Raw genomic sequence first — 12,443 nt, 5'->3', positions numbered from 1 at the left:
AATCTGTCCATTTGGAGAGGTGACAAAGAAGGTGATAAGCACAGGAATAGGACACACACACACACACACACACACACACACACACACACACACACACACACACACACACACACACGCACATATATTCAGAGTAGTTGGAATAGTGTCAGGAAAAGACAATCCAGTGCACACACATACACATACACACATTCCAACTCCATTATACCTAGTGCACATATCTCTTGTCTCTATGGTAACTAGTAGCCACCATGGCAACCGAGTACAAACTGTAGAAGAAAGGCTGAACTCTCATGACTGTCCTCAATTTATTTTGGACCCCTCGTACTTCTGTGCGCACACACAGAGAGTTAGTCCTTTTGAGGTTTTCAGAACACATTCCCATTTCTGAGTGTGTGTGCGTGTGTGTGTACCTCCCAAAATAGCATGTTGTAATAACAGAGGGGAATGCAGGGACAAGTCGGGCCCTGTAGGTGAATCACACGCTCGCGCACACACACAGACACACACACACACACACCCCTACACAATGTGGACACACACTAGCAGGTCTTCACATGCAAGGGACCCGCATGAAGCCACAAAAGCTTTTCCTACGTACTACATACCAAATGATGATATACCGCAAAGCAATGACGATTTGTCAACCAGAGGAGACTTTGCAATACTCTCTCTACGCAACTGCCTATCCCTTAAATATCTAAGGTTGCTTTAGGTCAGTGGTGGGCGGGTCGGGGACCCTCCAGAGAGGTTATGAGATCCATCACAAGATCGGAAATAAAGAAGCTCAAAGTTAATTCAAGTACAATTTTTAGGTCCTCTCATTTCAGAGGAAAAGTACTGACGTTTTCACGCCGCTACATTTATCCGACAGCTGTCATAAGTGGTTACTTTACAGGTTGAGGTTTTACATACAAACCATGTGATCAGTTTATAAAGTATGAAGCGTTACATGGTTGGTTACAGATTAAACGACCGAACTGTACACGATGTAACATTTTGCTCTCATTGACAAGCTCCAACCCTGACACGGTGCTCACAGGTTGGTGCATCAGTAATAAAGGTTAAATAATAAAAATATACAATAATATGACACTCTGAGAGGGGACGTTCTGCATAAAGAATACTTTTACTTTTGACACTTTAAATACATTTGGTTTTTCGTGCTCCTATATTTTTACTTTTGAATGCATTACTTTTACTTGTTACTGAGTATTTTCAAATTTCTACTTTCACCACGGAGGAAACAGATTTAAAAACAACTCTCTCATCTTTTGCTTTTTTTTTTTTAATGGTGGAATTACGGACACTTTACCCCTTCAGGCCTCTTAATAGTATTCAGACGAAACTATCGCAGGTGGGTTTGTAACTCATTGATTGGACTGCTCGAAACACACAGACGTACGGTACGGAAACTCTAATGGGGGAGTGCGAGCTATTGGTTTAAAGGGTCACAAGCTGAAAGGGGTTAGGAAGAACCAGTGTTATTAGGTCATTGTAGTGAGCAGGACGGCTTTATGTGATGATAATGTGATAAACTACCTTTATCTGTCAAATATTTACTGCAATTGAGAATGTATTAACCCAAAAAACCAACTTTAAATTTATTATGATGTATATTGCTATGGAAACATATAATTCGTACATGGTGTTGGATCAATCTACTACAAAGGGCTCAGAGTCCTTTCATAGATCATAGTCATGGATGAAGGTACCTGGGATGTACACTCTCACATCCAGAGAATAATGTGCATGCATGATCAGAAAAACTCAGCTTTCTATCCTCACTGAGCTTCAATCTCTCTGCATTTTCAGCACAGGTAACGAAGGACACACAGCATATACACTCACACACAAACACACGGCCTCCTCCGATATCGGGGTCCACTCATCTAGAAAACATTAAGGGAATTGTTCCTTGAGGACTAAAATGTATCTGCACTCCACTGTGGAGAACGTGACTTTCCAAAACGAAATCCATTTCTAATTGCTTCACTCGGGGCTCTCTGAGGACTCACTTGAAATGAGAGCAATTTGCAACCTTGACGCAGTTGTTTTGTACTTCCCCACTATCCCTGCCTCAGGACAAGCTGGTCTGATTGAACTAAGAGGCAGCAGCACCACCATGTGGATTTTTACAGGATGTGTCTGTAGCTTACTGCACTGCAGGGAAATGAATATGTAAATCCGGGCTCCACAATATTTTGAAACTCCGCCTGGTTTTAACAGAACAATCAAGACTTTTCTTGCAGTCAATAACTGATCAGATTGACCATCAGCCCAACAGTGTTGTTGGTGGTGTTTAGTGTTCATGTTGCACAATGAAGCTTTTCAATGTCAGCGTGTCAGTCTAGATCCAGCTTAAAGGTTCCCAAACAAGCCTTTTTCAAAGCCTGGGTTCAGGCCCGAAGATCTGTACACATCGAAGACTATTACAAGAATTATTCTTGAGACAGCTGAAGGATTTTACCAGGAGACTTGTGATATTAAAAGCAGGCCGATAGAGTCGCAATGTCTCCCCATCATTACATTAGCAAGTACCTGACATAGCCCTCTAAATTAGTTTGGGTGAGGGGGAAAAAAATCAAGGGCACGGAGGAGCCTAAATCGTGGCTCCCCAAAGACAAAGACGTTCAACAACTGCCGCCCTCTCACACACAATATGCCATTAACAATCGTCTGACATGAAGGAATCCAAGAAAATAATCATTTAGGATGCTGTAACAAATAAATGGCTCATATTTTTACTTGATAAATTACTTACATTAGCTCAGTACATTCAGTGGACTGATTTGTTAAATCTTAACAGTAAAAAATAAAAAAATAAACTCCAATTATAAGCAGTGTGTCCACACTTGACCATATTTTAATAATTCTTATAAATTATTAATATTAATTTAACAATTTAAATAAAGTCTGATTTAATTAGTTTTCATTTCAGGTCTTAAGACTTTAAACTCCCACTTTACTCTACAAGGCTTTTCTTTTTTTCTTTTTTTTTTAACTGACATGTCAAAACTGTACTATGAGTAATTACATATATATACAATGACTAATTAACTGTATATACACACGTTGTCCTCTGTGATGTCAGACTGATGTTGGCTTAGGTCCTTTTGCTCTGAAACACGTTAAAGGATTATTACAAACCGGGTCTTATTTCATAGTTTTGGCCATTATTCCAATCGTAATAATAACAATATACAACAAGTTCCTTGCTGAGACCTGAAAACACTGCAACATCGCAAAAAAGGAGTCAGAAGGGGCAAAAAAAAAACAAAAAAAAAAACCCACAGGTGGTCAGACAGTCAGAAAAGGTTTTAAACAAGCCAACAGGTTAGCCCAACTGTTTTGGAGACACCAACAAAAAACAAATAAAATTACTGCCAAACTCTCCACCGTAAACCCTCACTTTCAGTTTTACCTCCGAGTAAAGTGTTAAGAAAATTGGTGGTAGGTTCCTCGTGTCACCGGAAAACTGCGCACAGCAGGTCAAAGTTGAAACAGCTAGTCGGTGTGTAAACTGTGATGGATGTTTCAAATCAACAGGTTGGGTGATAATCTTAACACTCTCTTTCTCTTTTAAATACGTTCAGCCTATTTAAAATCTGTTTCATGCCTCATGATACTTTGTTCTTACACCTCACCAGCTGCATCAGTGAGTACACAATGAATGACTTTTTACAATTGCATGGGTTAAAAATCAAACAAATGTTTGTATATTTGTATGTAAAAAAAAAAAAGACATACAAATGACATACAAAAGAAAAATGGAAATTAATGTGCAGTGAGAGGGAAAAACCCTAAAAGGTTTATTGACGACCTCTACCTACTATTAATAATATCAAATGTGCTCACACTGTTAATGTTAGATATGGTATTAGATTAAAAAAATAACAAAATTATTGTTAGAAAACAGATTAAAGTCTTTTCTCTGTAGATAGTTTTAACAAAAGAAGAAAAAAGAGTTCTTTAATTTAGGACTCTTATTTATTATTGAAAATTGGCTTCTTCTGGTATGACGTCTGGGAAGATGAGTGTGTTATCCAAACCACTCAAAGTGATCACCAAAACCTCAAAAATAAGACCCAAGTTGTAAAAAACTGGACTTGTCCGTTAATATTCTTCCTGAGGACTAAATGTAACTGTTAACTTGGAGCAGGTGTGGCTCAGTTGAGTCAAACTACTCTGATGACATAAACCGTGAGAGCTACTGCCACACACACACACACACACACACACACACACACACACACACACACAATATACTGCAGAGAGAGGTGCACCTGCTCGCCTGTCTGCAGTATATTGTGTGTTTGTGTGGACAGGCAGGATTAAGAGGTGTTTTGAGAATTCTCTTCCAATCCCACAGCAGCAGGACTGCACATATGTGCCCCATCAAAAGGCTTCACACACACACACACACACACACACACACACACACACACACACCCGCACACACTTGTATCCTTCTATTTTAAAATACTCCAACAATGCTCGACACTCGTCCCTTGTCTCCATAGACACCACAGCATCTGTTGCCCATAGCGATTATCTGGTCAATACATGAAAGCAGTGGCCAAAGTCTGTTTCTAAAGGCTCATTCTCTTCTTCCTCTCCATCTCTCTCCATCCCATCCTTTCTTCTACAGCTTTTATTCTCCCACTACAGTATCTCTCTCTCCACACACACACACACACACACACACACACACACACACACACACACACCCCTCTCAGGCACAGTAGTGACCTCTCATTCACCTCAGAGACTACTTCAGTGACACTGTACTTCTGCACTGCTACGCAGTGTTTACAGAACAGCCTGTACACCAGACACGGGTGCATACACACAAAAAACAAAAATCTGTGGACATCTGAACACTACTTGCATATGATAAAGCCTGGTTCATACTCTGCCTTCGAGTTTGTCCAAAAGGCGTCTGAGGAGCTTGAAGTCAGGCCTCGGTGCAGGCCAGTCAACACTAGCACTTTATTTTGCAGGGTATGTAATTTCATAACAATTCCCTAAAAATTCTCCTGGAAAAAACAATGTAACTTGGTGATAATTCTAGAGAAAGTAGGAACGACTGTTATTTAAGGATAGTTAATTACGATGACTTTACAGTAATAAATCATTTTACTTTTCTTAATTGACTATATATACTGTTCATATACTCTCACTACATAAATTCCTTGAATGTGTGAACACACTTGGCCAATAAAGTTGGCTCTCGTTCTGATAATCAGTCATTTTTTCCGGTGACATTTCCTCTGGAAATCAATTCTCTATTTAAACCCAATTCTGTAAATATTCTTTCATTAATCATCTATCATTGAAAACTTCATTTTGCGTTTATGACGAACTGTATGCTTGCCTGTAGACGCAAGCCTGCTCAGCACTGGCAGTAAGACTCCAGGTTTCACGAGCAACCAACAGCGGCCAATTCGGACTTGTAGGAAAAGCACAGGTGTTACTAATAACACGATGGGTCTGTTCTATTGAAGTGTCCCAGTGAGCCGTGACAGCGCGTCGACCAGAATGCACAAAACCCGGACCCTGAAAATGAAGCAGCTAAATGGAATTCAGCCATCTTCCATTTTTATTATTTCCACCTGTGCTTTTTTTTCTAAAGGGGCATAGCAAACTGTCTTCCATGAAGAAGGCCTACTGGAATCAACTAATTGGAAAGTTTACCTATTGAACATTGTCTCTGTTTTCCCCTTAAGTTAGTCCCCTCCATTACAAAGTCTTCAGGAAACCTGCTTCGACCTTACAGTTATATACCGGTTTCCTTTAGTAAATTATAGCAGGATATGGGAGCTGGAAAATAAACCAAACTGGCAGAACTACTTCTGCACGGACCTGGCTCTGTGCACAAGGGGCAATGCCATGTTGATACTGTCACACTGTTTAAAAATCCACCGAGAATGTTGTAGCATCGACACTCGCCTTAACTGGGACTAAGGTGCCCCAACACAAACCACGAAAAAACAGCCCCAGACCAAAAGTAGACAAAAATTATGTGGACGTACCTAATGTACATATAATGTACTTGTGCAGCCTCTTGTGGCTTCAATCTGCACTACAGCTGTTTCTTTACCACATAGAAGGTGAATTAATTAGCATAAGCTTATACATTATACAATGTGTTATTTACGAGCAGGTCCACGTTGAGTACTTGTCTAATCAGATCATTTAAAAACGTAAAAGAGATGTAAAGCTTGGCTAGTGCTTGAGAAGTCAAACATTTAAGCACATACATGAATGCGAAGGCACGTAATTAACACTTTCTCTATCTCACATATGCATCCAGAAACACACACCCATACACACACAAACACACACACAAGCACAGTCTGTGGGTGGTATCCCCAGTTCTGTGAAACATCTTGCATCCCACATGCTTATATAACTCCCTCTCCACCTCCTCCAGCTGATCACTCATCACTTTATGACTTTATCCTTCACTGGGAAGGAAAAACACCCCGTCTCTTCTCTCTCTCTCTCTCTTACTCATTAAAATCATCCAGGCAGGCGCCCTCTGGATTCAGGCATGACTTCATTACACTCCGAGCATCAAAGGAGCGCATCTCTCCGATGAGATCAGGCTGCAGTACATCCCATCTTTTAGTGAAGATTTCATGTTGGTAAAAATGGAATCATGAACCTGAACTACTTGTGACAACACAGGAGCTCAAAAGTCAAACCTCGTTATCATCCACTATTACTGATATTTACAGAAGGGGAGAATCAAACAAGGGAAAGCAGCTGCAAACTCTACTTGCTCTTTATTACTGCAAATTTCAAAACCCCAAACCGGTAAAGCAAGATGAAGGGCTGTCATGTTTGTATTCTTATCACGCATTGCACAGTAATGAGAACAAATGCCCGATGGGCCTTCTGCACAGTTATGGCCTCGGCATCTTTCCCACAGAGGGAACTTTCACACCGGCTTCAGCCTTGTTTCGGATAAAAAGCCAAAGGACAAAGCTCGTGCGTACAGTGATGTACGGGTCAGAAGTGCAATATACTCAGTAGGAGATACAAATTCAGTCAGTCGCAAAGGTGAAAGATGAGCGCACAAACCGACAAGCTCCACAAAGCCGCCGCTGTGACACCTCTGTCCTTTATTGCAAGGGAAAATCTTGTGCTATAACCCCATCATTTAGGCCAAAAATTTGTTTCCTCTGCCTAAAGGAGGAGGAAATATCTGTCTCTGGGTTGGAGAAGCATCACTTGAAAAAAAAGAAATGGTTTCAGAGGAGGGAAATCTGTTCTGTTTGCAGTTATCTTGCAGGATAAAGCTGGCTTTATTCTAGATTTTTCTTATTGTCAACAAAATTCCATGAAAACAACAAAACCGACATTGCATTAATAAGTGTTTCAATACTTTCCTACTTCCCTAACCTGCCCATTTGTCCCTAGAAATGTGAAAGGGTAAATCTTAAAAAACTGCTCACAAATATAGTTTCTTTTTTGTTTTTTCAAAAGGTCCAGGAATTTCCTCAAACAGCTGGGCATTGTATTCTTTAGCACATATTACTGGAGTGAATATTGCATATGTTGGGGACTATTTTCAGCCATGGATTAATACACATATTGTGGTCTAGTAAGTATTTCTGGCAGCAGGACAGTGTATGTGGGATCGACTCAAAAGTAAACTACGGAGCTTATGTTCATTGTTAGGAAGGAGCATGTCACTCAGTGTATAAGATCTTGGGGAGTAAGGTTGCAGGTGTGAAGGAGGGGAAAAAACAGGTGTGGGACTCACATTGATGAGCTCGATCTCCCAGATCTTCTTGACGAGGTCCATGGAGGTGTAGCCGTTGATGAGGAAGGACTTGGTGTAGTCTCCGAGCTCCAGCGACTCCAGCCACTCTGCCACTGACGTGGGGTTGTTGCCGTCATAACCAATAGGCCGAACCTTCAGTACAGAAAGGACGGAGAGGTTAGGGGAAAAAGTGGTCTTTCAAGTTCTGTATTTTTATCTTTTTATTACTTTTCTGCAGTTCAAGATATCCTGGACCGCTAAGCATATTTCTACCTGTCCAATTTCATTCTTGTGGGGTTTCATGATATTTGTTCTCAGAAATACAGTGATACTGTGAGCAAACACTGGGTGTGTTTCGCTATTTTTCTGCCCATTTCTGGTGCAATAACTTTGAACTAGAGCCTTGTAGCATAGACCAGCTGCTATCTAAAGGTACGATCTGTACCAAGCTAACGACAACACAGCCTAAATACCTATTTCTTATATAACATGACAGCTGTTTAAAGTCTATTCATACACTTGACTCCTGCACTGCACTTTTTTTTCTAATTTTCTTTCTTGATTCTCCTGCAACAGCCTCATTTCTACATGGGGATCTTGAAATGAATTAAAGATTTATTCTATGTCAAAGACCTTCCCCGGTTTAGCAGGGTACAGGAGGAAAGAGGCGTAAATGAGAACCAACAGAGTGGATTTTTCAAACAACTTTATGACTAAACCCTGGCTTAATATTTTCACAGCGCAAATAAGTAAACGAAAGTCCACCTTTTGACAAAGGCAGAGTAGGATGCCGGCAGCAGTTGGTTATTGCTTAGAGTGAGATACTTTTGTGTGTGAAGCAAATGCATTCCATAATTCATTCACTCTTATTTTGACAGTCAGCTTCAGAGAGTTTATGCTGCTTCAAACAAGCATCCCGCATCCTTCACCTTAGGTTGAGCGCGTTTGCCTACATAGGTCTGTGCATGTGTGTGTTTTTGTGTGTGTGTGTGTGTGTGTGTGTGTGTGTGTGAGGGCAGACAAAAGTTAAAGGTTTAATTTTTTACACTGTTTTGAAAAGTTTAGTGGGGATGAGAGGAGGAAAGTGCTGACGGGAGATCAAAGTCTTCTGGGTGTCTGTACGAAACCTGCTTATCTCTGAGCTCAGAGTCTCCCTTTTTCTGTCTGTATGCAGACCAATTTTTTTCTGCTCTCGCTCCATCCGGTCTCACACGCGCACACACACACACAGACTTGTACTTCTATCTTTGTGAGGACATTCATCGACATAGTGCATTCCCTCGCCCCTTACCCTAACCATCACAACTGAATGCCGTAAACCTTAACCCTAACCCAAACCTGATTCTAACCTTAGCCCTCTAACCAAGTCTTAACCCTCAAATAGCACTTTGAAGGTGTGAGGAACGGCCAAATTGTCCTCACCCCGTAACTCAAACTGGTCCTCACAGAGATAGAAGTATGCACACACAAAGGCATCTGACCTGCCTAACCTACAGCAGCATGCACAAACTTTCCTATGACTTTGTTCTTTATATTATTCCAACATTGAATAATCGCACACTTTTAAAGTTATTTTTACTGAAAACTAAGCAGGAGCAGACGATTTTCTGCCTTATCTGCAACGTATGAGAGATCAAAATATAACCTACAGTTATATGATATGTACCATATGTGTTTGTGTGATTATTATTTGGTGCGAATTTTGTAGTTTCTTGTGTCATTTAATTTCATGTGCTTTGGAGGCTGAATTCACATTTCCTGAATCCCCCTGGTCTTTGGTGCCTCGTTCAAGTAGTCAGCATAAGATGCAGGGAGGAACCCAACCACCCAGCGAGAGTTATATTAACACAGAAATACAGATGCAGCAGGAGTTTGCTGAATTTTGTGCTAAATAAAAACGACTCTCTGAGAGCTAAAAGTGGAGACGAGCTTTGTTTCTCGAAATGCAAATTTCAACTTGAATACTTACATATTTCTCTCCTGAAACTGACAATGAATTTATGTGAATTACATGACACTGAAACCACGATAAACCCCGATTAGAAAGCTCAGATGTACTTCATATCTTCTACAAGCTGTCTACATTGTTCTTGTTGGAGTGTTTGACTAGCTGCTAGCACTGACCCTGGGCAGCAGCCGTATGGCCTGCAGGAGACGTTGTCTGTGAGCTGAGTTGAGGATCCCAATCTCCAGCAGGTCCTGGTCCTCCACCACATTGCTGCCCTGCAGAGCAATAAAACAACAGCCAAGGTTAGTGTGTCTGCAACTAGGGCTAACAATGCTCCGCTCCACATGACATGACTTTAGTGGCGATTCTCCGGCGAAATAACAATTCAAAAGTCACACTCACGTGTCCATTAAAAAAATAAAACAGTTTGTGATATCAGCATCTTATATGTTTGGTGCATGGAAAATACACCAACCACACATCAGTCTAAAATGACTATAAGACTGTGTCTGCAGCTTCGCATTTTTACTGACCGTTTTTGAAAGCATGCTGTACAGTTCTAGATGTTTTTCCTACTGTTCCAGGTGGATGCTGATTTCCATTCATTTAAGTACGTAATGAAAATCTATTCTACTCACAGATTGATTTGAAAAATCCACACTGCATTACCCAATAATGATAAATAAAATAAAATGAATCAATTTTTGAAAACTGGACATTTATATTCAGCATTAATTTACATCTGTCAATTGTAATTTGTTCCTCAAATGTATGTTTCATAGTTATTTTGTTTATATATTTTTTAATATCCATAGATATGTTTTAAATCATCCTATTTATGAAGTCAGTTTTTCCTGAAAATCCTAAACATATTTTACATTATTGTCCAGGATGTTACTTACGTTTTCAGGTGTAGACGTGTAGGTGTAGAATTATGTTTTGACATTATGTAGATGAATTTGACATAAAAGAAACTTTGACATGAAGGGAGTAGTTGTAGTTATTATTCTTCTTCTTCTTATTATTATTATTATTATTTTTCAGCCAAGAGAAAATGACAGACCCATTATTAGTGAGTTTAGTTAAACTTTAATGTAATCTAATCAAGTAAACGTAAATTGATTAATTTAAATCAATTTAATTTAATTGAGTTTATTTAAAGTAATTTAATCGAGGAAATTTAAATTAATAATTTTAATTTGAGTATATTTACATGATTGAGCAAATGTAATCTATTTATTTAAATCAATTTAATTTAGTTGAGTATTTATAATTCAACTAATTTAACTCAATTTAATTTAATTAATTAATGTAATTAGAGTAAATATAACTTTATTTAACTTGATTTGATTTAATTTGCTTTAATTTAAATCTGTTTAATTTAATTCATTGAATATAATTTAATTTTATTAACATACCTCAATTTGATTTTATAGAGTAAATTTAATGTTACTTAGTTGAGTAAATTCAATGTTTTTACAGTTGGATTTGATAGGGACAGTGAAGACAGACAAGAAATGCTGGGAAGGAGATGGACATGCAGCAAATGGTCCAGCCAACCAGGAGTCGGGGCGGGAACTGACTGCACAGGGAATTTGCACCTATGTGGTATACACCCCAACCACTCAGCTATCCACTCCAGCTAGAAGTGAGGCTTGAGTGAAAAATATGAGAAGACTTGGCTCTTGACAGTATTACCGTAAATCAAAAAGTATATGTGCGAGGGGGGGGGGACTGAACGACCAAACCAATTTAATTAACTTTACAAAGAAGTATGTGCATCAATGGGCGTGTGACAACTGAGATGGACCTTTGTAACTATGATAGTTAAGCCCGCTCCTACATTAATTTTATTGGAACCAACGCACGGAGGAACTCACCTCATCACAGTATTACTGTATATCACACAGTGTGTGCGCAAAAGGAAAAAAAAGAACGAAAGGAATGAACCGGAACCTGGAACAATAGAACCGAAGCAACCTTGGTGTCGTTTAAAAAGGCCTCACTAAGTAATAGGTGCCTTCAAAATTCAGTGCCCCTGACTGCTTCCTAGGTGGAGCAGTTACACAGACCGACACAAACAAACCGTTCTCCAATTAAAGTAGTAAGAGAAACTTTGGGAAACTTGCGTGTGTTGTGTAATCCATCTCGCATTTTTTTTTTTTTTTAACAGAGTGTGGTAACATTTTATAACGTACAGAAATTGATAAAAACATGTTGCTGCCTGGCCCAGTGAAAAAATACATTTAAATTCCTAAGTGAAGTAAAAGTCTTCTTTGTATGAACTGATAATGCCCTGTTCATAACGTAGCATACCAACATTATCACTACAGTAGCACTACCGGGATATTGTTACCTGTGAAACTTAGAATACTGCTAAAGTAACTGCTGTGCCAAACGGGCCTTGGCATAGCAAGTCTGGTTCAATTTATCAAACGTTAAGGCAATAAAAACAGCAGTCGGTTAGTAAGCGGATCATAAAGGCCATGACTAAGTGTTATTTAAGAAACACACACAAGCACACAGAAGCTTGTATGGGCATCGTACAGAGTTTCACCTTAAATTAATCCACTTAGAAACTTAAGAGACCTATCAGTCACCCCCCGAGAGACAAAAAGGAATTCTTCATTAAGCCAGATAATTAGAAGAAAGGAGGAACGCCTTGGCATAGACAAAAGGCCAACTCAGTCGGAAATACCATAAGAAATATGGATTGTGACACAA

At 39.5% G+C, this 12,443-nt stretch overlaps 1 protein-coding gene across 6 annotated transcripts in view; it reads right to left on the bottom strand.

Annotated features, from left to right (window-relative positions):
• anks1b (ankyrin repeat and sterile alpha motif domain containing 1B) overlaps positions 1–12,443 on the bottom strand; it is a 230,817-nt gene that overhangs the window by 36,931 nt on the left and 181,443 nt on the right. For all 6 annotated transcript variants that reach the window (XM_040141493.1, XM_040141449.1, XM_040141456.1 and 3 more), the window contains exons 18-19: positions 9,896–9,994; positions 7,772–7,924 (exon numbers count right to left, since the gene is read on the bottom strand). In XM_040141493.1, coding sequence (XP_039997427.1) covers positions 7,772–7,924; positions 9,896–9,994 — 252 coding nt within the window. The remainder of the gene's footprint in view (positions 1–7,771; positions 7,925–9,895; positions 9,995–12,443) is intronic.

The sequence above is a fragment of the Xiphias gladius genome, chromosome 2 (assembly GCF_016859285.1).
Source record: "Xiphias gladius isolate SHS-SW01 ecotype Sanya breed wild chromosome 2, ASM1685928v1, whole genome shotgun sequence".
In the NCBI taxonomy this organism is placed as follows: domain Eukaryota; kingdom Metazoa; phylum Chordata; class Actinopteri; order Istiophoriformes; family Xiphiidae; genus Xiphias; species Xiphias gladius.
This window is presented reverse-complemented; position numbering and strand designations above follow the sequence as displayed.